Genomic DNA, 27,123 nt, shown 5'->3' on the forward strand with positions numbered 1-27,123 from the left:
GCATGTGGTCCCCGTTGGATGTATCGATGGTGTTTTTTTTTTAAAAAAAATTTTATTAAGGTTTTTAACAATACATCACCAAACATATAAAATACCATCACCAACATAACACCGACAAAGAAAGAAAAAAACAAAAAACAAAGAAGTTAACACAGAATAGAAAAAAAAAAACACAACAAAGTCAAGTGTCCAGAAACCATATTTCCATAACTTTTCGGACTTCCTCACATCTCCCTTTCATGCGTTCCCAGTTATAAAATTATAAACAGCAATTTATCATCGTAATTCAGCTCTTATTTTGTAATTTTCAAATATTATATCTCCAGCTTTAGATATTTTTATCAAATACTTGAGTGATTAACTTAGACATAATATTAATCCAGATTTCATCTTTGTTCTTATACATCACTTATTCTCATATTTCTTTCAACTAAGTTACTGGTGCCATGTTTTCTAACCTGCATCTTTTTAACATTCATACAATTTACAATATTTTTGTAGCTAGTCCTTAAACTTTTTCCAGTCCTCTTCCACTGTCTCTTCTCCCAGGTCTCGGATTCTGCCAGTCATTTCTGCCAATTCCATATAGTCCATCAGTTGCGTCTGCCGTATCGATGGTTTTTTTAAAGTGTTAGACAAATTCGTGGAGAAGAAGGCTACCAATACCTAGTGACTTTGATGCTGGAGGCAGAAATGTTTCTGAATACCAGTTTTGGGGAATTTCTGGTGGGGAGAGCCCTGCTCCGCTCAGGTCCTGCTTCCCATTGTGGCATCTGGGTATCCAGAGTGAGAACAGGGATGGTGGACTAGAAGGACCTCTGGCCAAAATAAATAAAAAGTCCTTCTCCCCACATGTGCTCCCCAGGAAGTGGTATTCAGAGACATCCTACCTCCAGTGAACACAGCTATTGTGGCTCTGGATCCGGGCATTAGCTTTGCCCTCGTAAACTAACGTATTTTTCGCTCCATAAGATGCACTTTTTTCTTCCTAAAAAGTAAGGGGAAATATCTGTGCGTCTTATGGAGCGAATGCGTAGTCCCTGGAGCCGAATTGCCCAGGGGCAAAAAGCAGATCATGCTCTTTTTTTTGAAAGAGGGTGTTGAAACAAAGCCGCTGATCGTTTGCCGATCAGGGAGAGAGATAAGGGACGCTAGAGATAAAGGAGGCTGCCTGGGAGCGGGGAGGTAAATACAGCAGACTTGCAAAGGGGGAAACAGGAAGACTAAAGCAATGAGGAGAGAAATTAGAAGAAAACGAGGAGTAAAAAACTGCTCCAGCTAAGGAAAAGACACTAAGGCAAACAAGAGGGAAGGGGGTGTTGAAAGGAAGCAGCTGATCAGTAAGTGATCGGGAGGGAGATAAGGGACACTAGAGATAAAGGAGGCTGCCTGGGAGGGGGGAGGTAAAAGCCCATGGATCCTCCGGATTTTTGCATTGGGTCACCCCGAATTCACCATCAGATCACATAGCATGTCCATGGCTACAGCCTGCACCCAAAAAATCACGCACCCACAGTTTCCTGGGGCTGCAATGGCACAAAAACGTAGTTACAAAGCACGGTTCCACATGGATCCTCAGGATTTTTGCATTGGGTCACCCCAAATTCACCATCCGATCACATGTCTGTGGCCACAGCTTGAACCACAAAAACCATACATCCACTGTTTCGTTCAGAATATTTTTTTTCTTCCTCTAAAAACTAGGTGCGTCTTATGGCCAGGTGCGTCTTATGGAGCGAAAAATATGGTGCTTCCTTCCTACCGCCTACTTGGATTTTAACGTAGGGTTACCAGACGTTCCCGGGGACAGTCCCCAGATTTGCAAATCTGTCCCCGGGAAACGTGGCAGCGGCAGCCTCAGCAGCCCGGAGCCAGCCTGGTAGCGCAGTTGGCTCTGGCTGGCTTCAGGAGGTGCTTGCTGCCACTGCCACTGCCGAGGGGGAACCGGGGGCGTCCGGGGGTACAGATTTCCTGCCCCCTTCCCCCTTTGTTTTGACAGATCGGGGGAGGCTCGGGAGTTGCGGGTGGGCGGCCGTTGCCCAGGAGGGGTGCAAGGTGCGTGGTTTCTCTGCCAGGCAAGGTGCAAAGCCCTTCTTTCGCACCCTGTGAAACATAAATGTGCAGAGTTTTTTTAAAAATTGGGCAACGGCCGGCCACGACTCCTGAGCCTTCCCTGATCAGTCAAAACAAAGGGGGAAGGGGGTAGGAGATCAGGGGAGGCTCGGGAGTCAAGGGCGTGCGGTACGCCATTGCCCAGTTTTTTAAAAACTGCGCATTTATGTTTCACAGGGTGCGAAAGAAGGGCTTTGCACCTTTATACAATATGCATGTGTGCTTGGGCCCAGGGTCTTTTGCCTCACCGCCTCCACTACTGACTCCCTGTTGCTACTCAACTTCTCTCCCCTAAAAAAATTGTCCCCGGATTCATTGAAAAAAATCTGGTAACCATATTTTAACGTTCCGTCTTCTTTAAATGTGTCAGCAGGACCCAAAAGCTAATGGATTTTTTTGCATGTATAAGCTTTGGACCCCAGCACAATTTGTTTCTCATCCTTCATCATTACTGAATGACGAAATTTTTTTTAAATACCCACAGTCTACAGCAGCCTTTCTCAAGATGCTGTTGGACTACAACTCCCGTCATCCCTAGCTGGCAGAACCTTTGGCCAGGGATAATGGGAGTTGTAGTCCAACAACATCTGGGGACCCAAGCTTCAGAATGGCAGTGAGATCTGAAATTACCGATGCTGCCGGGCCAAAAATGAATGGCTCACGCTTTACAGTGGTGCCCCGCAAGATGAATGCCTCGCGAGACAAAAAACTCGCAAGACGAAAGTTTTTTTCGTTTTCGAGTTGCTTCGCAAGACGAATTTCCCTATCGGCTTCCTTCGCAAAACGAAGCTTGCCCCCATACCCCGGACCTCTTTTGAAGCAAGGGGCGGCGGGGAGAGGATCGCTTCTCCCCGTTGCCAGCTCTGCAATCTCCGGGGACAGAGGGGAAGGCGTGCGCACGCCTTCCCCTCTGTCCCCGGACCCCTTTTGAACCAAGGGGCGGCAACGGAGAGAAGCGATCTTCTCCCCTCCGCCCCTTGCTTCAAAAGAGGGGACAGAGGGGAAGGCGCGCGGCGCTTCCCCTCTGTCCCCGGATGGTCTCCATAGGAACGCATTGATTGATTTTCAATGCATTCCTATGGGAAACCGTGCTTCGCAAGACGAAAAACTCGCAAGAAGAAAAAACTTGTGGAACGAATTAATTTCGTCTTGCGAGGCACCACTGTATTTGGGAACTACCATTTTCTGCCACAAGAGGTCACATTCGTATTTTACCACACGCCATTTAACTAGGGGCTCTGCCTGCATCTACAATACTGTACATTACTGCTTTGAAACCAATTTGATGCTAAGTTCAACTGTGTTATCATGATCAATAAACCTGAGGAACATGGTCTTCACCAAAAGATATTGGAATTCATAGTGAGGCTACAATCCCCAGGGAGAGGTTTCAAACTGATTTAAGGCCTCCCTCAGACATCCTTTTTATAATGCTTATCTGTGCTTATGATAATACTGAGGTGGCTATACACAATTCTGTTTGCACCTGAAAAAGTTTTGGAGAGGACGTAACTGCTCCTGTTCCAATCGTTGCATGTCCTGTAACTTCCAGCTTGAAATCCTGTAACTTTTATTAGAGAATGTTTTCATGACAGAGTAAGCTGCAGGCATTCCTGTGGAAATTGAGTGCATGTTTTGGATAAATTTATAAAGCGTTTTAACAAATAGCAGAAGGGATCAGCACATTTGAAAGTTATGTGAGTCCTTTCCAGGAAAGGTAGGTGACAGGTCAGAATCCAGTTAAGGTGTGTTGAGGAAGGTGTATATTACACAACTGGAGCTTCTTTTAGGAAACCTCCAAATTGTTGAGCTTTTATATGTCTAAGATCCAGGACAAAGCGCTGCCTTTCAGAAATCCCCCCCCCCGGCGTCAATTCTGCCTTTGTCCTCAACTATATAATTTTTACATAATTTTTATTGCAGGGTTTATGCACTCTTATTTTTTTTTTAATGAATAGTGGCAATGGTGGTGCTGTGGGTTAAACCACAGAGCCTAGGACTTGCTGATCAGAAGGTCGGCGGTTCGAATCCCTGCGACGGGGTGAGCTCCCGTTGCTCGGTCCCTGCTCCTGCCAACCCAGCAGTTCAAAAGCATGTCAAAGTGCAAGTAGATAAATAGGTACCGCTCTGGCGGGAAGGTAAACGGCGTTTCCGTGCGCTGCTCTGGTTTGCCAGAAGCGGCTTAGTCATGCTGGCCACATGACCCAGAAGCTGTCTGCGGACAAATGCCGGCTCCCTTGACCAGTAAAGTGAGATGAGCGCCGCAACCCCAGAGTCGGTCACGACTGGACCTAATGGTCAGGGGTCCCTTTACCTTTACCAAATATTTTTTTAATAAAAAAAACAAGAACCTAACTTTCATGTAGTGTCAAGGGCTGCTGTGATCTCAGCAGCCAATTGTTCAATTGCGTCTCCCGTTCTCTGTCACATCCCCCACCCCAGCACATCTGAAAACGCTGAGCTCATATCAGCAAGTTGGGTCACACGGTGCAGATCTCAAATGTTCTCATCCCCAGACGCCCAGCGGGGCTTTCAGACTTGCGTTTCTTGAACGGCAGTCTCCCTCCTTTCAGCCCCTCAACGCTTTGGCTCACGTCTTAAGCTTGGGGTGATTTCAGAAGCGGCGATATGGCGACAGGGCGGTTCAAAGACAAATAAGAAGCGCTAATGAACTGCTGAGCATACATACATATATGCTCGCAGGCACGCCCTGCTGCTTCCTGGACCCCAGCCATGTGCTTGAGGCAGCCAAAACATTTATGAGAACTTTTTGCTGCGTCCTGCTCATTGATAAAGGCAGAGTCATGTGTGTAGCTCATCCTCAGTCGCAATTAATTCCGGGCGCCGGGCAGGATCCGTGCCACCTGCCTTACAACCAGTGCCAAACAACTCAAGATGGAAAAGAAGGTGTGATAATGATGAACTGTTTGCAGTGATGAACTGGGTGGCGGGCGCCCAAAAACAAGGCCATGGGTGTAGCCGGGGTTTACGTTAGGGGCGCACAACACCCACCTGTCGTCGCCGTCTTCTGTCTGGCTCCGTCTGGCAGATCGGGATGGAATGTCTCAACACCGGTTGTCTTCAGTTACTTTCTTCTGTTCCCAAGTGCCCAGAAAAAGCTGTCGAAATCTCCAGCGGTCTGAAAACTAGGAAGTTAAGCAAAAAATAAACACCAGGGGGTACCTTTCATGCGGTTAACGAGCATAATTTGCACAATTACAAACAGCACGCCTTTTTTACGACTTGTTTTTAAAAATTCTAAACCAACACAAGTCGTAAAGATTTGCTGAAAACCCTTTCAGCGCTTTCTTCTCAAATAACTTCTTTTCCCCCTCCCCAAGGCAGTTTTTCTGTGCACGCTCAGTAAGCAGAGCCCATGGAGAGGTTTTCCTTAGCCAGGTGATTACTCTCTACTGAATGACTGCTCCACAGTACAAGTGACCTCAGCAACCATTTCAATTTTGAATATTCTGCTAATTTCTACTTTTAGTTAAGGGTTTTTATTTATTTACTTGATTTAGGGGAGGCGGCTGCCCCTCCCTACCCCCTGGTTACACCCATCCACCCATCTTCCAATGACCCCCCCCCCCGCCAATACTACCCCTAAAGGTAAAGGTAAAGGGATCCCTGACCATTAGATCCAGTCGTGGACGACTCTGGGGTTGCGGCGTTCATCTCGCTTTACTGGCCGAGGGAGCCAGCGTACAGCTTCCGGGTCATGTGGCCAGCAGGACTAAGCCACTTCTGGCGAATCAGAGCAGCGCACGGAAACGCCGTTTACCTTCCCGCTGGAGTGGTACCTATTTATCTACTTGCACTGGTGTGATTTTGAACTGCTAGGTTGGCAGGAGCAGGGATCGAGCAACAGGAGCACCCTTGAACTACAATTCCCAGTGTTATTTGGTGATGGGGATCACGAAATACTGGGAATTGTAGTTCAAGGTGCTGGGAATTGTAGCGCCCTGAGGGGGCCCTCCGCCGGCACCCACATTTGCTGGTCCTTTTGCATCCTTATAGGCATAGCACACGGCCACATAATACATCTAAACCAGGGATCACCTCCTTTTTCCAGATTCAGAACCCCGCTTTTAAGCCAAACGTGCATTTAGAGGCCTATTTCTTAACTTTTTGGCATCCGTCTGCCTGGCCGTAGTGCTCATGCTGCGACCCACCTTGGATCAGGATGAAACCCACTAAGGGGTCCTGACCTACCCAGTGAAGACCAGTGATCTAAAGTAGATGACTGTCTACATTATTTCAAACTGCTTTTTAATTGTGTTTTTTCTTTTTAAAAATTGCTTTTTAGCTGTTTTTATGTGGGAGGTTTTTTTGGAGGGGGGCGTTATTCGGATGTTTCTGCTTATATTTTGATTAGGGAAGTTTTTAATGTCTAATGCTGTATTGTTTTTAATATTCAGTTGGAAGCCGCCCAACTGAAACCCAGCCAGATGGGCGGGGTATAAATAAATTATTATTATTATTATTATTATTATTATTATTATTATTATTATTATTAATTTTGTGGTTTTATATTGTAGTTTTATCTTGTGAACCACCCTGAGACCTGCAGGTGTATAGGGTGGCATATAAATTTAATTACAGCAATTACGGTAAAGCACTCTTAGGCTGTGTAAACACCTTAGCTCAGTTGGTAGAGCATTAAGATTTTTAATTTCTGTGTTGTGAGTTTGTGCGCCAAGTTGAGCAAAACTCCTGCACTGAACGCGGTTGGACTAGATCATGGGTAGGCAAACTAAGGCCCGGATCCGGCCCAATCACCTTCTTACTCCGGCCCGCAGACGGTCTGGGAATCATTGTGTTTTTACATGAGAAGAATGTGTCCTTTTATTTAAAATGCATCTCTGGGTTATTTGTGGGGCATAGGAATTCGTTCATTTTTTTCCCCTTTCCAAAATAGAGTCCGGCCCCCCCACAAGGTCTGAGGGACAGTGGACCAGCCCCCTGCTAAAAAAGTTTGCTGACCCCTCGACTAGATAATCCTCACGGTCCCTTCCAACTCTCCTGTGATACACTTGTTGTTGTTGTTGTTGTTTAGTCGTTTAGTCGTGTCCAACTCTTCGTGACCCCATGGACCAGAGCACGCCAGGCACTTCTGTCCTCCACTGCCTCCCGCAGTTTGATCAAACTCAAGCTAGTAGCTTCAAGAACACCATCCAACCATCTCATTCTCTGTCGTCCCCTTCTCCTTGTGCCCTCCATCTTTCCCAACATCAGGGTCTTTTCCAGGGAGTCCTCTCTTCTCATGAGGTGGCCAAAGTATTGGAGCCTCAGTTTCACGATCTGTCCTTCCAGTGAGCACTCAGGGCTGATTTCCTTCAGAATGGAGAGGTTTGATCTTCTTGCAGTCCATGGGACTCTCAAGAGTCTTCTCCAGCACCATAATTCAAAAGCATCAATTCTTCGGCGATCAGCCTTCTTTATGGTCCAGCTCTCACTTCCATACATCACTACTGGGAAAACCATGGCTTTTACTATACGGACCTTTGTTGGCAAGGTGATGTCTCTGCTTTTTAAGATGTTGTCTAGGTTTGCCATCGCCTTTCTCCCAAGGAGCAGGCGTCTTTTAATTTCGTGACTGCTGTCACCATCTGCACTGATCATGGAGCCCAAGAAAGTAAAATCTCTCACTGCCTCCATTTCTTCCCCATCTATTTGCCAGGAGGTGATGGGCCCAGTGGCCATGATCTTCGTTTTTTTGATGTTGAGCTTCAGACCATATTTTGCGCTCTCCTCTTTCACCCCCATTAAAAGGTTCTTTAATTCCTCTTCACTTTCTGCCATCAAGGTTGTGTCATCTGCATATCTGAGGTTGTTGATATTTCTTCCGGCAATCTTAATTCCGGCTTGGGATTCATCCAGCCCAGCCTTTCGCATGATGAATTCTGCATATAAGTTAAATAAGCAGGGAGACAATATACAGCCTTGCCGTACTCCTTTCCCAATTTGGAACCAATCAGTTGTTCCATATCCAGTTCTAACTGTAGCTTCTTGTCCCACATAGAGATTTCGCAGGAGACAGATGAGGTGGTCAGGCACTCCCATTTCTTTAAGAACTTGCCATAGTTTGCTGTGGTCAACACAGTCAAAGGCTTTTGCATAGTCAATGAAGCAGAAGTAGATGTCTTTCTGGAACTCTCTGGCTTTCTCCATAATCCAGCGCATGTTTGCAATTTGGTCTCTGGTTCCTCTGCCTCTTCTAAATCCAGCTTGCACTTCTGGGAGTTCTCGGTCCACATACTGCTTGAGCCTTCCTTGTAGAATTTTAAGCATAACCTTGCTAGCGTGTGAAATGAGTGAAATTGTGCGGTAGTTGGAGCATTCTTTGGCACTGCCTTTCTTTGGGATTGGAATGTAGACTGATCTTCTCCAGTCCTCTGGCAACTGCTGAGTTTTCCAAACTTGCTGGCATATTGAGTGTAGCACCTTAACAGCATCATCTTTTAAAATTTTAAACAGTTCAGCTGGAATACCATCACTTCCACTGGCCTTGTTATTTGCAGTGCTTTCTAAGGCCCGTGATACACTTGAAGCACATCTAAAAAGGTAAAGGGACCCCTGACCATTAGGTCCAGTCGTGGCCGACTCTGGGGTTGCGGCGCTCATCTCGCTTTACTGGCCGAGGGAGCCGGCATCCAGCTTCCGGGTCATGTGGCCAGCAGGACTAAGCCACTTCTGGCGAACCGGAGCAGCGCACGGAAACGCCGTTTACCTTCCTGCCGGAGTGGTACCTATTTATCTACTTGTACTTTGACGTGCTTTCGAACTGCTAGGTGGGCAGGAGCAGGGACCGAGCAACAGGAGCTCACCCCGTCGCGGGGATTCGAACCGCCGACCTTCTGATCGGCAAGTCCTAGGCTCTGTGGTTTAACCCACAGCGCCACCCGCGTCCCTTTACCTTTTTTAAAGGCCTCCACATTGACTAAAGAGAGAGAAACGAGGGCTTCAGATAAGCAGGCACAGTTAGAGATCATGCCATCCCAACGTGTGCTTTCATCAAAGCCCGTGTGAGAAGAGGAACTGGACCAACCGGAATCCGAATCTTCTGTGACTGTCTCCTCCTGAGGTTGGAGATCTCCCAAGGGCGTGTGATCACCTGGCTACAGGTGGATGGGGTGGGTGGGCCAGGAAAAAAACTTTCTTGGGAGTCAGCTTTTCCCTTAATGAGTTCCTTTACAAAACCACGCCTTCCTCACCCACCGTTTTGGTATCCTCTTGGGTGTGTGCGCACACATATATTTAGAGGATCCCTCTGGGTATAAGCAGATCTTGAGCATCTTCTTACTGCCGTCAGACGCACAAGCCTGGGCTGCCAGAGGATGTATCAGACAAAAGGAGGAGTTGTCCCGGAACAAGAGGAGCCCGAGAAAGGAGGTAAGAAATGACCCTCTCTGTCTTTGGCCGGCTGCAGCAATAATTAGCATTCTCTTTTATTATATATATAATTTTTATTAAATTTTCTGTTTTACAATTTAAAATACTCATTTTAACATCCTTAAAATAAAAACGACTTCCCTTTACAATTGTTCATTTTGCGTATCATAAATGCCTGCACATTTTACAAAAACTAAACCCTTCAGTATTCCATTATCACATCCATCAAAATTATTTACACTGTTGAATTTATCTTAATGCTCACAGCGTTTTCAGGTGTATGCAACCCTATTATATTCAATAAATGTTTTCCAATCTTCTCTAAACATATGTTCTTCTTGTTCTCTTATTCTATATGTTAAGTCTGCAAGCTGCGCATATTCTGTCTGCTTCAGTTGCCATTCTTCTTTAGCTCGGACCTCACTCATTTTCCATTTGGGGCTAACAAAATACAGGCCACAGTAGTAGCATATATAAATAAACTTTTTTGATAACTGGGAATTTCAGTCTGAATTATCCCCAACAGAAAGGACTGTGTGTGGTGTGTTGTTGTTTTTTTTTGGGGGGGGGGGAGAGAAACATTTTTTTCAATTCTTTATGGATCATTTCCCAAAAGCCTTTTACCCTTTTACAAGTCCACCTCTTTGCATCTCCAGCACTTATCTTATTCAGTCTTATACTTCTGAGCAAGCCTACTTGGAGTTAGCATTCTCTTTTAGTTCATTCATTCATTCATTCATTCATTTAGGGTCTCTCCAGACTGGTGAGGCTTTTCTGTAGGGGCATTGATGCAATAAAAGTGCCTCGGTGATGGATTGATACCAGGCTGTCCACACAGAATTCCACTTCCATTAGTTCTTTTCCTGCTACTGCCCTTTTTTTCCTCTCCCTCCCAATAAACCCTCCCCCCCCCAGACTTCCCTCAGCTCCTTTCTCTGATTTCTCAACTTATGTTGATCTCTGCATATTGTAAAATTGTATGTTGTTGTTGTTTAGTCGTTTAGTCGTGTCCGATTCTTCGTGACCCCCTGGACCAGAGCACGCCAGGCACTTCTGTCCTCCACTGCCTCCCGCAGTTTGATCAGACTCATGCTGGTAGCTTCAAGAACACCATCCAACCATCTCATTCTCTGTCGTCCCCTTCTCCTTGTGCCCTCCATCTTTCCCAACATCAGGGTCTTTTCCAGGGAGTCTTCTCTTCTCATGAGGTGGCCAAAGTATTGCAGCCTCAGCTTCACGATCTGTCCTTCCAGTGAGCGCTCAGGGCTGATTTCCTTCAGAATGGAGAGGTTTGATCTTCTTGCAGTCCATGGGACTCTCAAGAGTCTCCTCCAGCACCATAATTCAAAAGCATCAATTCTTCGGCGATCAGCCTTCTTTATGGTCCAGCTCTCACTTCCATACATCACTACTGGGAAAACCATGGCTTTTAAAATTGTATACATCCTTGTATTATCTATCTATTACGTTAACCCTCACTAAATTTGTGTATGTTTATTCAAAACCTGCCAAGGAGTCCAATTCATTTTGTCGTCTTTTTAAGTACAGTCACACCTCGGGTTGAAGTTGCTTCAGGTTGAGCGCTTTCGGGTTGCGCTCCGCGGCGACCCGGAAGTAACAGAACACATGCGCAGACGCTCAAAATGACGTCACACGCATGCACGGAAGCGGCGAATCGCGACCCGCGCACGTGCAGACGCGGGTTGTGTTTACTTCAGGATGCGAACGGGACTCCGGAACGGATCCTGTTCGTATCCAGAGGTACCACTGTAATTTATAAAAAGTTCCCGTTCTTCTTTACAAATTGCGAGAGAAGGACAACTGCGGCTTTAAAGGAAACGAATTTCTGATTGGAAATGAATCCATATGCCTTCCCTGAAAGCTTTGAAAGCAAGATTGTGTATAAGAGCCCTGACACCATCATGAGCACAAAAAATCATGAATGCGCAATGAAAAGCATGACGAGGAGTGCTTGGAGGAGGAAGGCTCAGAGCTGAGAGATTGGTGGTGGGACCCTGGGAAGACGTCAGAGGGAGAAGATTGGGTGGAGAGTCTGGATGCTGAAGGGGCGACAGGGTTTTGTCAGAAGCCACCACTGAATCATATCTTACAGGTGGCCCTCCATCTTCTGCTTAAAACCCCCAAAGAAGGAGAGTTCACAACCACTTGAGGCTGTTCATTCCACTGTTGAACAGCTCTTACTGCCAGAAAGTTCTTCCTGAAGTTTAGTTAGAATCTGCTTTCTTATAACTTGAAGCCATTGATTTGAGTCCTATTTTCCAGAGCTGGAAAAAACAATCTTGCTCCATCTTCCATGTGACAGCCCTTTGGATATTTGAAGATGGCTCTCATATCTCCTCTTTTCCAGGCTAAACATACTCAGCTTCCTCAACCATTCCCAACAAGGCTTGGCTTGCACGCCTTTGGTCATGTCTTGGTCACCCTCCTCTGCAAACATTCCAGCTTGTCAATATGCTTCCTAAACTCTGGCGCCCAGAACTGGACACAATATTCCAGGTGTGGTCTGACCAGTTTTGAGGTCTGCACCCATGCAAATGATATTGAGTTGGAAGAGAATAAACAACAATGATTGACACGGACAAGGGAGTTTCCATTCAAGGGCGCACAGTCATCTACCAGGAGCTAATTGCTGGTGGAATCTAGCTAGATTAAATGGCCTAAATTACTCGTGTGGATTAGTTTCTATTGGTCTACTCTCAGCAGGAATAACATTGGCTAGAACCTTGTGGATGGGCAGTATGAAGGCATTTCCTGTTCCCCCTTCTTACAATCCCTTCTTTAAATCAGACTTTTTCTTTTTAAATCAGAGCTTGGGCCTTTTCTTGATTTTTTAAATTATTTTATTAAAAAATAGTAACACCCCCCACTACACGTCTGGGTTTCCCCAGACATATGGTCATAAGTCTGCCCAGATGCCATTTTCCGGCCGAATCCCCAAAGGAAAACCTGGACGTACGGCAGCCCTACTAGATAGCCCATCAAATAGGCCACCTTTAAATATAGGGTTCTCTTCTGTAAAGCCACACACCCTCATAACTAGTTTGGAGTGCATTAATTAATGGGCAGCACATGGAGATATTGATCATGACTTGTGGTATTGTGAAGCAAACACCTTATGTGTGCATTACAGTGACAAACTAAACATTCTCTAGAATTTTTTTTTTTAAAAAGCTTTATTATAGGGTTGTATCCAGTGTTGGATCTGTTCAGGGTAAATCTGTTGAAGTGAATGGACCTGAATGACTTGGATCCCTCAATTTCAATGCGTCTATTCTGGACAGATTGCATAACTTAGCTGGATGCATCCCATAATCTCTATATAAACAACATCATGCAACTTCATACTATCTCCACATTCCTTACAAATTCTGAAGGTTGTGTCTAGCATTAGTCCAACTGCACCCATTAAGAATAAATGGGCCTGACAAATTTAGGGCTATTCATTTGAATGGGTCTACCCACAGTATAATGTACTTGGATCCACCCCATAATATTCCCTGACATTCTCGGAATGCTGTAGTTGGAAGTAGTGTCCAGGCAGAAGTCTGCAAAAATTTGGATGTATGGTTAAGTCGATAATCCTTTAAAATAGCTCAAAAACGGGATTTCAATGGCTTTAGTCTGAGTAGCTTACTGTATTACGCTTATTATTTTATCATTAATAATTATGATTTATGAATTGCATTTATAATGCCTTTCTGCAACAGTGGTTTACACTCTTAAAGTACTGAAACAAACAATTTAACTTGTAAAATTGGCCCGGTGGATGGGTGGGGAGTATTGAACACAACCCTAATTACTTTTTTTTAAAAAAAAAATATAACAACCTTTATTTTACCTTTTAATCTCTCCTAAAAATCACATTAAAAAACAAAACAAAACACCTCTCTGTTATCTGGGTATTATCAAAGTGAACTTGGAAGACCAGAGCTCTTTCTTGTTTTCTTTTTTTAAAATAAATTTATTTGTTTGGCTTTTCAGATTGGAAATTGAGTCACATATGTAGAACATATAAAGTAAAAAACAAGGAATCTCTTGGACTTTCCTCCTCCCCGACTGTTAATCATTTCCTCCTGCATCTTTTATGACCACCCAAATCTTTTGCATCTCCGCTGTGTCCAAAATTCACCACTAAGCTACAAGGGATATTCCAATGTCCTGCTCATGGTTTTAACTGTTTGCAATGCTTTTTAAGATAGGTTGTCAATTTCCCCCATTCCTTATTGAAATTTTTGGTCCCCCTGATTTCTGACACTTCATTTAAGCCATTTAGGCATAAAACCCATCAATTGGATCTGTATGAGACTGGGCACCAAGTCTCCCTCTCGCGGTCCGTCCCCTATTCATGCCCCCCAGCCTGGACTGGTCCGTCCTTTATTGGGCTCCCCCCCCTCTGCCTTTGCCACCTGCCTCCCTTCAAAAGACCAGAAGAGGTTGTGCACAGAGGTTGTGGGAATGGCGATACGAGTGTACAGCTCGACTCTTGCTCAACTCAAACTGCAAGCAGGTGCAAAGACGGGATACTGAGGAAGAAGAAGAAGAAGCAGCCATAAGGATTAGCCATAAGGATTGCTTTCAGGATTAGATCTAGCGGGCTCAGGATGGAAGATTTCGGTTGAATATCAAGGGGCGGAGGGTGTTTTCTTGGGGGCAACATACATTTAAAATGTTATGATGCCATGTTCCTGTCCATCCACCTCCCAAGTATCCTGGGAGTTGTAGTTTCTTAAGGGTGCTGTGGACAGTTGCTAGGAGACGTGCACAGGGCCGGATTGAGGTCTGATGCGGCCCTCAGCTACTGAATGTAACAAGGCCCTTTATACGTCCAGCTGTCCTTTGTCAACAACAAATTGTCGCTGTTTTTTGAATACAGTGGTGCCCCGCAAGACGAATGCCTCGCAAGACGGAAAACTCGCTAGACGAAAGAGTTTTCCGTTTTGGAGGTGCTTCGCAAAAGGAATTTCCTATCGGCTTGCTTCGCAAGACGAAAATGTCTTGCGAGTTCCTGCGGGGGTTTTTTCCTCCCCCCCCCTTTTTCTAAGCCGCTTATCAGCTGATCCGATCAGCATATAAGACACTAAAAGCCGCTAATAGCGCTAATCCGCTAATCGGTCAATGGGCTTGCTTCGCAAGACGAAAAAACCGCTAGACGAAGAGAATCACAGAACGGATTCTTTTCGTCTTGCGGGGCACCACTGTATATGCTATGTGCGGGGCCCATAACTTACATCATGGGAGCCTACACAACACAAAACACTGTTGCTGTAGGTTGGTTTTATTTTATTTTATTTGCTTTTTATCTTATACAGTGGTACCTCGGGTTAAGTACTTAATTCGTTCCAGAGGTCCCTTCTTAACCTGGAACTGTTCTTAACCTGAAGCACCACTTTAGCTAATGGGGCCTCCTGCTGCCGCCAGAGCACGATTTCTGTTCTCATCCTGAAGCAAAGTTCTTAACCTGAAGCACTATTTCTGGGTTAGCGGAGTCTGTAACCTGAAGCGTATGTAACCCGAGGTACCACTGTATTTTGGAAACATCCAGGTTTTTTTTCCTTTAAATTTTTTGGGGGCCCCCAAGAGAGTGGGGCCCTAAACTATAGCTTGTTTAGCTTATACGGAAATCCGGCACTTGGGACACAAACCCTATTCCCCTCCTGGAATATTTAGGGGTGTGCGTACCCCTGCGTCTCCCCATAAAAAAGCACTGCCCCTATGATTGCATCCCTTAGTTGTCAGTCTCTCATCAGAAGTAAATAAAGTACCTTCAATGGGTGGGATGTCTGTTTCAGTCCTGCCTTTTTAAAAAATGTGAGTAAGTTTGACATCTTTCTCTGTTTTTTAATGCTGGTTTTAATGTATGTGCTTTTTATTGCTGTAAGTTAATTTTAATAATAATTATAATATTTTTGATGTGGCTATACTGACTCTTTCATTCTCCCTCTTCCAAAACCTACAGAGCAGTGTGGATGTCATGGCCCAGGTTATGCAACCCCTCTGGATGCTATGAGAGGTAAGTCTCAAACTGATTCCACCACCGGCCAGAAAAAATTGAGACCTTATTTCAAGCCACACGACAATCAGGTTTAGCAGTGCTCCCAGATCAAGATTGCTCAGGAGGAAGATTAAGGGATTAGGCACAAGCACAGAGGAGGTGTGTCTTATCAGTGGCTAATAATTATGGCAAAACTTCCAGGTAAAGGAGCAGGATACATTGAAAGACCAGTTGTTGAGGGTGTAAAAGAGGATGTGCTGTTCCGTTTCTGCCCTTCTTGTGGTCTTCCCAGGGATATCCAGTTAGCTGCTGTGGGAGGAAAGGTGTGGGGACTGCTCTGTTCCAGCAGGGCTCGTTTTTTTATTTTATTATAAGAAAATTTACAAACAATCTCTAGCTATGGCTATATAATAGTGGTGTACAATAAAAGCAGGGGGCGCTATGGGTTAAACCACAGAGCCTAGGACTTGCCGATCAGAAGGTTGGCGGTTCGAATCCCTGCGACGGGGTGAGCTTCCATTGCTCAGTCCCTGCTCCTGCCAACCTAGCAGTTCAAAAGCACGTCAAAGTGCAAGTAGATAAATAGGTACTGCTCCGGCAGGAAGGTAAACGGCGTTTCTGTGTGCTGCTCTGGTTCACCAGAAGCGGCTTAGTCCTGCTGGCCACATGACCCGGAAGCTGTACACCGGCTCCTTTGGCCAGTAAAGCGAGATGAACGCCGCAACCCCAGAGTCAGCCACGACTGGACCTAACGGTCAGGGGTCCCTTTACCTTTACAATAAAAGCATCAAAGCTTCATAAAACTATAAAAGGCAGAAGGATCTCCTTCATTCTCAGAAAATGCTTGGTGGAACAGGAACATTTTTCGCAGGTGATGAAATGTCAGGATTGTTGGCGCCTGTCTGATTTCAGTAGGAACAGCATTTCAAATTGTGGGGGCCACCACACTAGAAGCCTTGCCTTGTGAAGAAACTTATGCCACATTTGCACTGTTTATTTAAAGTGCTGTGATACCATTTTAGGCAGTCATGGTTTCCCCTAAAGAATCTTGGGAGTTGTACTTTGTTAAGACTGCTGAGAGATGTTGAGAGGCCCCTGTTGCAGAGGTACAATTCTTAGAGTGGTTTAACAATCTGTGAATTGTAGCTCTGGGTGGGGCCTCTTAACATCTTTTCCAAGATCTCACACCTGCCCTGTGGAACTCCTCCTGTCAGATATCAAAGAGATAAGTAATGATATAATCTTCCATAGACATCTGAAGACAGCCTTGTTGCTGTTTTTTGTGCTGAATATATGCTATATGGTAATTTATGGGCCTAATAGGTATCTAAACCATTTGCACATAACAAAATATGTATTTTATCAAAGTAACTGTTGAACTGAAATACAATTACGCAGAAGTATATTAATAGTGGAAAAAAATTGGGGCCCCCAAAAGAGTGGGGCCCTAACCTATAGCTTGTTTAGCTTATACATACTGTATTTTTTGCTCTATAAGACTCACTTTTCCCCTCCTAAAAAGTAAGGGTAATGTGTGTGCGTCTTATGGAGCGAATGCAGGCTGCGCAGCTATCCCAGAAGCCAGAACAGCAAGAGGGATTGCTGCTTTCACTGCGCAGCGATCCCTCTTGCTGTTCTGGCTTCTGAGATTCAGAATATTTTTTTACTTGTTTTCCTCCTCCAAAAACTAGGTGCGTCTTGTGGTCTGGTGCGTCTTATAGAGCGAAAGATACGGTAAATCCTGCACTGATCTGAAGGCAGCCCTGTATCGGGATGCTTTTAATATGTGCTGTTCTGTTGTGTTGTGTTTCTGCAATATTATGTTGGAAGCCACCTAGAGTGGCTAGGGCAATCCAGTCAGATGGGTGGGGTACAAAAAACAAGTTGTTATTGTTATCATAACGATGATGATGATGATGATGATGATCCATACTGAGCTACAAGTCCCAGAATTCTTTGGGGGAGGGAAGCCGTGACTGGTTCAAGTGCTATCATAACACTTTTAAAAATGTGGCGCAAATGTGGCATAAATAAATACATGAATACTGTCGGACAGTCAGGAGGGCGTCTTCAGATGATCACAATGATCTGGCTGGTGTAGAAAGAATGAAAAATATCTCTTCAGGGAACCTGGTCCATTTAGGGATTTCTACACTAACTAACAGGGACGAGGGTGGCGCTGTGGGTTAAACCACAGAGCCTAGGACTTGCCGATCAGAAGGTCGGCGGTTCGAACCCCCGTGATGGGGTGAGCTCTCGTTGCTCAGTCCCAGCTCCTGCCAACCTAGCAGTTCGAAGTGCAAGTAGATAAAGAGGTACCGCTCCGGCGGGAAGGTAAACGGAGTTTCCATGCGCTGCTCTGGTTCGCCAGAAGCGGCTTAGTCATGCTGGCCACATGACCCGGAAGCTGTACGCCGGCTCCCTCGGCCAGTAAAGCGAGATGAGCGCCGCAACCCCAGAGTCGGTCACGACTGGACCTAATGGTCAGGGGTCCCTTTACCTTTTTACACTAACAAAACTTAGCTTGGTAATATACCAGTAGCCACTGCAAAGCTTTCAGTTTTGGAATAATACACTCACTGTGTGCTGGTACGCCTGGCACTTTTATCAAGATATGAGTGCCGGCACCTCATTTTTTTCACACACAAAAAAAGTACTGAATGCGCCGGTGCAGAACTGTTCCAGCCAAAAGTCAAGACATTCTGCATTAGCTGCAGTTTCCAAATCAACGTCAAGGGTGGCCCCACGTGGAGCGCATCGCGGTAGTCCAACCTAGTAGTTACCTAGGGCCGCATCATTATGGCCAGGTTATATGAATGCTGCTTCATTGTCTGCATTCAAATACTCTTTCTGAAATGTGTGAGAAACTGCACCCAGAGCGCTGGATTGACATCAAAGAGGCCTGAATTAAATTCCCTACTAAACACACATTAAGCCAAGCATCACCTGCCTTGATAAAGCAGTAGCAGGGACATTTACGCTGCCCTGAGGTCCTCGGATGAAGGGTGAAATAAGAATTAATAACCACACTCAAAGTCTTTCGAGTCTTCTATATTAAACTTTCACGCCTCTTAACAGCACCGCATATTACACTCAGCACAATAAAGAAAAGTTGTCCAAGCTGGCAGGTAACAAATTACTTTCAATTCATCAAAGCTTATTAAAATTTCCCTGGGTGCCTGAATTCAGAAAATGCAGAGTCACTGGGAATTGCGAATCAGAGGATGCTTCTAGGCGGTCTGTTGACTGAGCATTCGCCTTAGGCTGTGGTGCGCACAATGCTTTTAAAGCTCCTCCGAAGCCCCTTCTCGCCCCTCAAGGAATTCGGGGCACTGTAGTTCGTTGCTGGGAATTATAACTCTTGTGTGAGGTAAACTGCAGTTGAGGGAAATAATGTGTTTTGAATGTGCAACAGAGGTAAAGCTTTGGTTTCCTCCTTGCAGGGAGACCTTAGACGACAATGGCTATTTAAAGAGGCTTCACTCTGATTTCACTTCCAGTTTCCAGGCACTTCTTTGTCCCATAAAGTCTAATATTTTGTGGACGCAAGACCTTCCAACCATCTTTTAATTGTGCCACCTGCATTTGAGTTGGAGACCAGTGCCATCTGGAGGTCCACAAGTTCCACCTCCTGTCCCTAAAACAACTAAGCAGCTCTTTTAATCTTCCACTGAAATATTAAGAACATAAGGAGAGTCTGTGGAATCTGGCCAGTTCCGTGCATGCGCAGGCGTGGGTTGCGAACGTGCATCCCACACGGATCACGTTCGCAACCCGAGCATCCACTGTAACCTTAGAGAAATCACATTCGGTATGTAATATTGGGACAGATTGTTGCCTGTCCTACAGGGATCGTTGCGACAAGGTGATATCGAAAGACTGTTAGGATGGTATTTGATACAGGTAAGCTTTGCCAAAAGATTTCCCTAAGCTTGGGCTGAGTGGCTCAGAGCTCGTCCCTTTCCTCACCCAAGACAGATCCCTAAATATGGACTTTCCCCCCCTGAAGGTCCACGAGAGAAGCTGATCTACGTCCCCTGCATCTTAACTGGGACTGGAACGCAGCAGCCTGATTACCTTGCAACGGTGGATGTGGATCCGGAATCTCCCTGCTATTGCCAGGTATCACATTAGATCCACCTTCTCTCGCCTGGTGCCCCTTCTGGCTGCTTCGGACTACAACTCCCATCAGCTCTAGCTAGCGCAGGTGGGGCTGATGGGAGCTGTAGTCCGAAGCAGCTGGAGAAGGCGTACGACTTGGGAAAGCTGGCTTTAGGAATCTTTACCACACAGCCAAAAGCCTGTCTTTGGGGACTGTAGCCTCACGAAAGATTCACCTCCAAGAATGGTTGATAAAAGATCCACACTTCTCACTTTGGGAAGTAGTATGTAGGAAAGAAACTGTTTATCAGCCAAACTATCTCTGGCATGGAAGACAGCCAACATTCGAATTCAGAACCCACGGTCCAAAGTGGGTCAGGAAAGGCATTGAGACTCAATTCCGTTCCATGTAAACGCGGATTCTGACTCCTTATGTGTATTGCCAGCAGCGGTTAATTACGCTTTCTGCCACCGGCTGATTTATAGCATGGGAATCTTAGCGAGGTGACAGGTAACCTCGATTAGAATCGTCTGGAAAGACAACCCCCGTGGGGGGAAGATGGAAGAAAGCTCAACCCTAAGGGGTGGAAGGAGACTTCAGAAGGCGTTGTGGAATGCCTTCGAGAACTGATGGGAACCTCAAAGATGGTCAGAGTTTCTAGGGAAGCATTTCTGCCTTAGAAGTCCTCTTACGGGTTCATTATTCGACACTCCTCATTCCCCGAAATCAAAGGACTCTGCAGAAACTGGCTGCCAAAAAGCTGAGAGGCGGAATCAGCAAAAGGCAGATCTTCTTTGCACGGCGGAGATTCTGTCCTTAATCTTCTAGCATTCAGCTTTGTTGGATGAGTTCAATGCCCATTAAATTCTAGGGTTATGAGAGAAGGAGGGAAAAAAAATTCTCCACCCACTTTCACCATTCCATACTTAATTTTATATGCATCTATCATGTCCCTTGGGACACGGGTGGCGCTGTGGGTTAAACCACAGAGCCTAGGGCTTGCCGATCAGAAGGTCGGCGGTTCAAATCCCTGCGATGGGGTGAGCTCAGTCCCTGCTCCTGCCCACCTAGCAGTTCGAAAGCACATCAAAGTGCAAGTAGATAAATAGGTACCACTCTGGTGGGAAGTTAAACGGCGTTTCCGTGTGCTGCTCTGGTTTGCCAGAAGCAGCTTATTCCTGCTGGCCACAGGACCCGGAAGCTGTACACCGGCTTCCTTGGCCAATAAAGCGAGATGAGCGCTGCAACCCCAGAGTCGGCCACGATTGGGCCTAATGGTCAGGGGTCCCTTTACCTTTACCTTTATCATGTCCCTTCTGTCTTGTGGGAAGGAGTTCCGGAGTTTAACTGTGCACTGTCTGAAAAGGAGCTTTATATTGCCTCTCCTGATCCTAACCTAATCTAGCAGGGCTCTCCTTACCTCCTTGGTTCGTTCGCTTTTTGATCAGCCATACCGAAACCTGGCTAGCTCCGTCTGTGAAAGCATGGTTCTGATAATGCCAAATTTGCAGGTCCAATTCCCGTATGGGACGGCTGCATATTCCTGCGTTACAGAGTCCCTTTGTACGTGCCCTGTGTTATTTCCACCCCCTCTCCCAGTTAAGAAATATCGGGAAGGCCTTTGCTGACAATCTCCAAGATACTTTTTGCTGGAGAGGCGAAGACGAAGCAACTTAATAAGACCTGAGAACAATTAACATGCGTCAAATTAATAGAACAGTTTCTTCCAGATCGGGCAGAGCTGTGCACCTGCAGTTCATTTGCATGAACTGCACCCCGGGGGCAAAATCGACCTTTTTTTCATATCGCTGGAATCACCACTCGAAGTGCTAAGTGATAACTTGTTCAGGTTGCTCAAATAAACACTCCCTTAAATGAAAGCACATGGCGCTGGCATCACTTGTCTGGGAAATGTCACTAGCCCCGCAGCAACTAAGTTGGGCCCAGTAATTCCATCGTATACAAGCCCATATTTGCTAATGTGCATCTTCGCATTATTCATTGTGTAAGCACCTCGTGTATATTTTCTCTTTCAGTATTCATAGCCTAGTTGAGGCTCTTGTAAAAGAAAAAGGAAAACGTTTCCTGAAATATACTTGGAGTCGAGTGTGGATTTCATGCTCTTTATTCAGCTCATAGTAGGGAGGAGGAATGGAAGTTCCCCCCAGAATGTCTGCTTTATATACATTATTTACACAATGGGCCCCACATGATTGGCTGATTCTGGGATTCTCCTGTAGGCCAATCAGGTTGCAGATTCACTTCTACCTGGTGTTGGATTAGGTGGCTCCTGCGGACCAATCAGACTGCTGCATTCTGGATCCTATTGTTCTAGGACCAATCAGACTGCTGCATTCTGGATTCTATTGTTCTAGGACCAATCAGACTGCTGTATTTTGGATCCTATTCAACTCAGTACATAACATTTCTGTTTTTTAAAATAAAAAGAACAGAGTTGCCCATGTCAAAATATGCCCTTTGTCAGAAGAGGCAGGGGCCAGCCCGATTGTTAGGCAAAGTGAGCAAGCTGCCTCAGTCGGCAGCGAGGGCACAGCTATGCAATGAGCAAAGGATGGAAGACAAAAATGAATTCAGTTCACATTTCAAGGGAAACCTATTCAGTTTGCACTTTTGGAAATGAGACGCACATGGAAGCGCTTTGGGCAGAGGGGTGGACATCTGCCCCCCCCACCTCACCCAGAAGTCTTACCTTACTCTCCCGTCTTCCCAATAGGTGATCCATCGCCTTCCCATGCTGTATATCGACGATGAGCTTCATCACACCGGGTGGAACGCCTGCAGCAGCTGCTTCGGAGACACCAGCAAGAAGCGTAACCGCCTAGTCCTTCCCAGCCTGGGGTCTTCCCGCATTTACATAGTGGATACGGGGACGGACCTGCGAGCCCCCCGGATGTTCAAAGTACGTCTTCCTTCTCTCAAAGGAGCAGGACTGAGCTAGGCTTGGGTAGAGTGTGGGGAGGGTGGATGAAGCGGAAGGGTCCTGAAGATATCATTCATTTATTTCATAATATTTAGGTGCCCCACCTCTCGCGGTTTTACCGCAGTTTTATTCTTTTTTATTCTTTTTACCTAAATATTATGAAATAAATGAATGATGTCTTCAGGACCCTTCAGAAAAAAAAACACCAATGAAAAACAGTTAAAAACAAATATTTAAAACAGTGGTTCTCAAACCTTTCTCTCTAGGCCACACTTTCAGAAATTCGCTGGCAGCACAACAATTTTTTAATTGATAAGGAATACAATGGAAAATGAAAAGAAACAACTCTTAGCCATGCTTGATTTGTAACGCAGAAGAACAAAACTACTGTGTGTGTTCATCGAACTTTGAGAAAGTATAAAACAGCACAGCAGTCACCTAAGAACATTTCAATCATTCCCAAAATGTAACACTGATTACCCTTGAATATTCCTGCCACACCTACCATCCTCTCCTGCCGCAACAGCGTGGCACGCCCTTCGAGAACCACTGATTTAAAACATTTTCTTTTTACAAATTACATTCAATGCTAAACTTAAAACCAGGTGAAGACACAAGTCAACATCCTGCGTTTCTGGGGGGGGGGGATGTTCTTAGCAGACGTCAAAGAGGGCAGCGAAAGCCCCTCTCTGACATCCACATAAACCGGGACCACATAACACCGGTCCTGAGAGATCTGCATTGGCTCCCAGTACGTTTCCGAGCACAATTCAAAGTGTTGGTGCTGACCTTTAAAGCCCTAAAGGGCCTCGGTCCAGTATACCTGAAGGAGCGTCTCCACCCCCATCGTTCTGCCCGGACACTGAGGTCCAGCGCCAAGGGCTTTCTGGCGGTTCCCTCATTGCGAGAAGTGAGGTTACAGGGAACCAGGCAGAGGGCCTTCTCGGTGGTGGCGCCCACCCTGTGGAACACCCTTCAGATGTGAAGGAAATAAGTAGCTATCCTATCTTTAAAAGACATCTGAAGGCAGCTCTGTTTAGGGAAGTTTTTAATATTTAATACTGTATTACTTTTAACACTTGATTGGAAGCCGCTCAGAGTGGCTGGGGAAATGCAGCCAGATGGGCGGGGTATAAATAATAAATTATTATTATTATAATTATCCATAGGGAGTTCCAAAGTGTGGGTGCTGCCATATTAATGGCATTCGCGATGTGTGTTGAAATGTCCTGAGGATGGCAGTGGAAGGTTTAGAACACAGGGATGGTGAATGCTGGGGTGGAAGCCAGATGCGGCCCTCCAGACCTCTCTGTCTGGCCTTCGGGACTCTCTCCAGGCGACGCCCCTCCTAAGCCACGCCCCTTCTTCTCAGGCCACACCTCTAACTCGCTCACCTTTGCGTCCTCCTTGAGTTTTTGCCTGGCTGGGATGGATCCCTGGACTCTGATGAGGCGTCGAATCACAGAATCTTAGAACTGTCGGGAGGGACCCTGAGGGTCATCTAGCCTGACCCCCCTGCAATCCAGAAATATTTTGGCCCAACGTAGGACTCAAACCCATGACCCTGAAATTAAAAGTCTCGCCGGCTGAGCTTGCTTGCCTGGATGGAGAATGGCAATGTATCAGACTTTTCCCGGGCAACCCTCCCGTGGGCAGCGTGCCAGCGGTGGGCGGGGTCAGAGGCAAAAGTGGGAGGAGCAACAGATGCAAATTAGGCCTATGTAAAGTAGGTGGATTCCTGCACACGCCCCTCTCTGTCCTCCATTCAGGCCTGGTCAGGGTTCAAGCACACATTGCAGTCAGGTGAAAGATTCAAGAAGGGTGTGGGGAGGGTCAGGAGGGGTTCTGGCCTGGGGAGACCTCTGAGGGCCAAATTGTGGGAATCTTCAGGGAGATAGGAGAGGATATATTGTTTCTTAATATCCTTTCTAACTTGCGCTAGCAAGTTCTATAACTTAGCAGAGTTTTACATTCCCCTTTTAAACGCAGAGCAGATAGCTGGTTGCAGGCTCGTTTAAGCCTCTCAATATTACGTTCCTGGTAAGTTCCCTTATATCCCCTTTCCCTCCCCCATGCCTTTTTATGAAGATTACCCGCTCTGGGATCCCACAGCTAATTCTCCCCTGGTCTCCTCGCTGGCCCAAATAGGACTAATTTAGCCAGCTAGCCCTGGTGATCATCTAATGTTTATTGGATGGATTTCCCCCCTAAATTGATTTTTGATTTGTTATTCATTTTTTATACCGTATTTTATGCTGTTTTAAATTTTAAATTTTAAATTTCTTGTTAGCCACCCTGAGCCCGGATTTCTGAACCGGGAAGGGCGTGGTATAAATAATTTTTTATTATTATTTAAAAAAATAAACACGCCACAATCTTGTGTAACGTATATAAAAGACGTTTACTCACACCATCAGTTCACAGTTGGATCCCTGAAGGCAGACTTAGTTATAAATATGTACATATGGATCTACCCCATATAGGGGGTTAATCCCAGTGACTGCAAACTGGAAGTCACTGCAGTTCACACGACAAAAGTAGGATGGAGAAGAAGGGAGGGGGGCTGTGTGCCCATGTGCTTTTGCTACCTGCACAGGTAAGGTCACGCCCACCTCTGGTCACATGCAAAAGGAAGGATGCTCCAGGCCAGGAGGAAACAGGAAGTTTTCGACCGGCTGGAACAAACATCCCCTTTGCATGTCCACTCTAGGAAAACAAGGAATGTTGTACTTGTCTGCTACTTATATATCACATCCCACACAAATAGAGGGCCGCATTATTCTCCTGAGGTTCCCACCCCTGGACGATCCAGTTATTATGCCCCACGTCAAAGAGGCTAACCAATGAATAAAATGGAAATGAGCACTTAAGACAGGATCGCTTTTAATGAGACCAAATGAGGGGAAGAAGCCACCCTTGTGATTTGCTTTCTGATGAAAAGAAGAGTACAAATTAGGGGAGGCGCATAGGTAATATTTTGCTGACCCAGAAAAACACCTTTGGCTCGCTCCATTATTGGCTGGAGTAAAAAAAGTTTGTTGCGTTGCAGAAGCCAAGAATAGGCTTCATCCGAGTAGGAGGAGGAGGAGAATGATTCATAATTCGTACAAAAGCAATTACGCCCGGAAACTGTAATTAGAGTAGATGATATTGAGCCACGATCAGCAGAGGTGGTCCCCTCCCATTAAAAATGTTGGCTTTGGCGGGGGATGTTTAAAATGTTTTCAGAGGATGCAGTCGAGATCGTGAGAGCAGAAATAGATTGGGCATTAAAGGTAAACATGCCCAGGAAGGGGTAAATTGATACGGTTTTCCTGGTGATCTAGACCAGGAAAACAGAGGACAGACAGAAAGCGGACGAACGTGTCAAAAAAGAACAGATTTGAGTTACCACACCTCTTAACGATGCCTTAAAATTCAAATGAATGTATTAGAAACAAGACTTTATATTGCAGTTTTTATACATATACATATGTGTGTGTGTGTGTGTGTGTGTATGCAAATGGGAAGTAAATTGAGTACAAAGTCGGTATCTAAATTCTAATCAGAAATTAATGTACTTAAATTAGTTGTCTTGTAATTTCAATAGGTCTACTCTGAACAAGTCAAGCACGCAACCTCAAGAATTGAAATAACAGAGAAACTCACCATATATCTAAAGCAAGTGACTTCCTTTAAGAATCCTGGGAACTGTTGATTACCCCTCATGATGCTATAATTCCAAGCATCCATAATAAACTACAGTCCCCAGTGTTCTTTGGCGGAAGTAATGTGATATAAATGTGTTGTGTCCACGCAACTAAAGTAGCGAAAGATGAAGGATCTGGGAGAGAAATGAGACAGGTTTTATAAGGAGAAAAGAGCCAACAAAAGAATAAGTTTCTCTGAGAAAAAACAAATCTTTATAGAACATGGATCAATTAAGAACTGGTGAGTTCAGCAAAACTCACATGATCCACTGAGAAAGATCATTTTAATCACATCACAGCCCTCACTGGTGACGACCTTTGGAGTTTGATCTGTGGGTGTGCTGAATCCTGGATTTTAAGAAAAAAGTGCTTTTGTGTAAAGAACAGGATGAATAATCACACCAGAAACTTATTTCTCTCCCTGACTCTCCTCGCAGGTTATTGAGCCCAGGGAAGTCTTTGAGAAGTGCAACTTGACTTTCCCACACACCTCCCACTGCCTGGGCAGCGGAGAGGTGATGATCAGCGCTTTGGCCGACACGCTTGGCAATGGGAAAGGTATGGACAGCTCTGTTTGTGTGTCACTTGGGACTTAAAGGGCGTGGGAGGCAGAGCCCCATGGTGCAAAATGTATATGCAGTTGGCATATGCTACTACAGTCGTACCTTGGCTGTCAAAGTTAATCCATTCTGGAAGTCCCTTCGACTCCCAAAACCGTTCGAAAACCAAGACACAGCTTTCCGATTGGCTGCAGAAGCTTCATGCACTCAAAGCCGCTTCGGACATTCAGTTTCCACAAAACGTTCGCAAACCGAAACACTTCCAGGTTTGCAGTGTTCAGGAGCCAAAACGTCCAGGTATCAAGGTGTTTGAG

The 27,123-nt window shown here is 45.5% G+C and overlaps 1 protein-coding gene across 2 annotated transcripts in view; it reads left to right on the top strand.

The window, feature by feature from the left end:
- Positions 1 to 9,280: 9,280 nt before the first annotated feature.
- LOC309520457 (methanethiol oxidase-like) overlaps positions 9,281 to 27,123 on the top strand; it is a 31,744-nt gene continuing 13,901 nt past the window's right edge. Inside the window, exons 1-5 of one of the 2 annotated variants that reach the window (XM_082202286.1) lie at positions 9,281 to 9,504; positions 15,482 to 15,535; positions 19,527 to 19,639; positions 22,354 to 22,539; positions 26,687 to 26,807. In XM_082202286.1, coding sequence (XP_082058412.1) covers positions 9,450 to 9,504; positions 15,482 to 15,535; positions 19,527 to 19,639; positions 22,354 to 22,539; positions 26,687 to 26,807 — 529 coding nt within the window. In that variant the 5' untranslated portion in view covers positions 9,281 to 9,449. Of the gene's footprint in view, positions 9,505 to 13,907; positions 14,033 to 15,481; positions 15,536 to 19,526; positions 19,640 to 22,353; positions 22,540 to 26,686; positions 26,808 to 27,123 lie in introns of those variants that run through there. The other variant, XM_082202285.1, reaches the window with a different exon arrangement.

The sequence above is a fragment of the Podarcis vaucheri genome, assembly GCF_965113315.1.
Source record: "Podarcis vaucheri genome assembly, chromosome: 16".
Classification (NCBI taxonomy): domain Eukaryota; kingdom Metazoa; phylum Chordata; class Lepidosauria; order Squamata; family Lacertidae; genus Podarcis; species Podarcis vaucheri.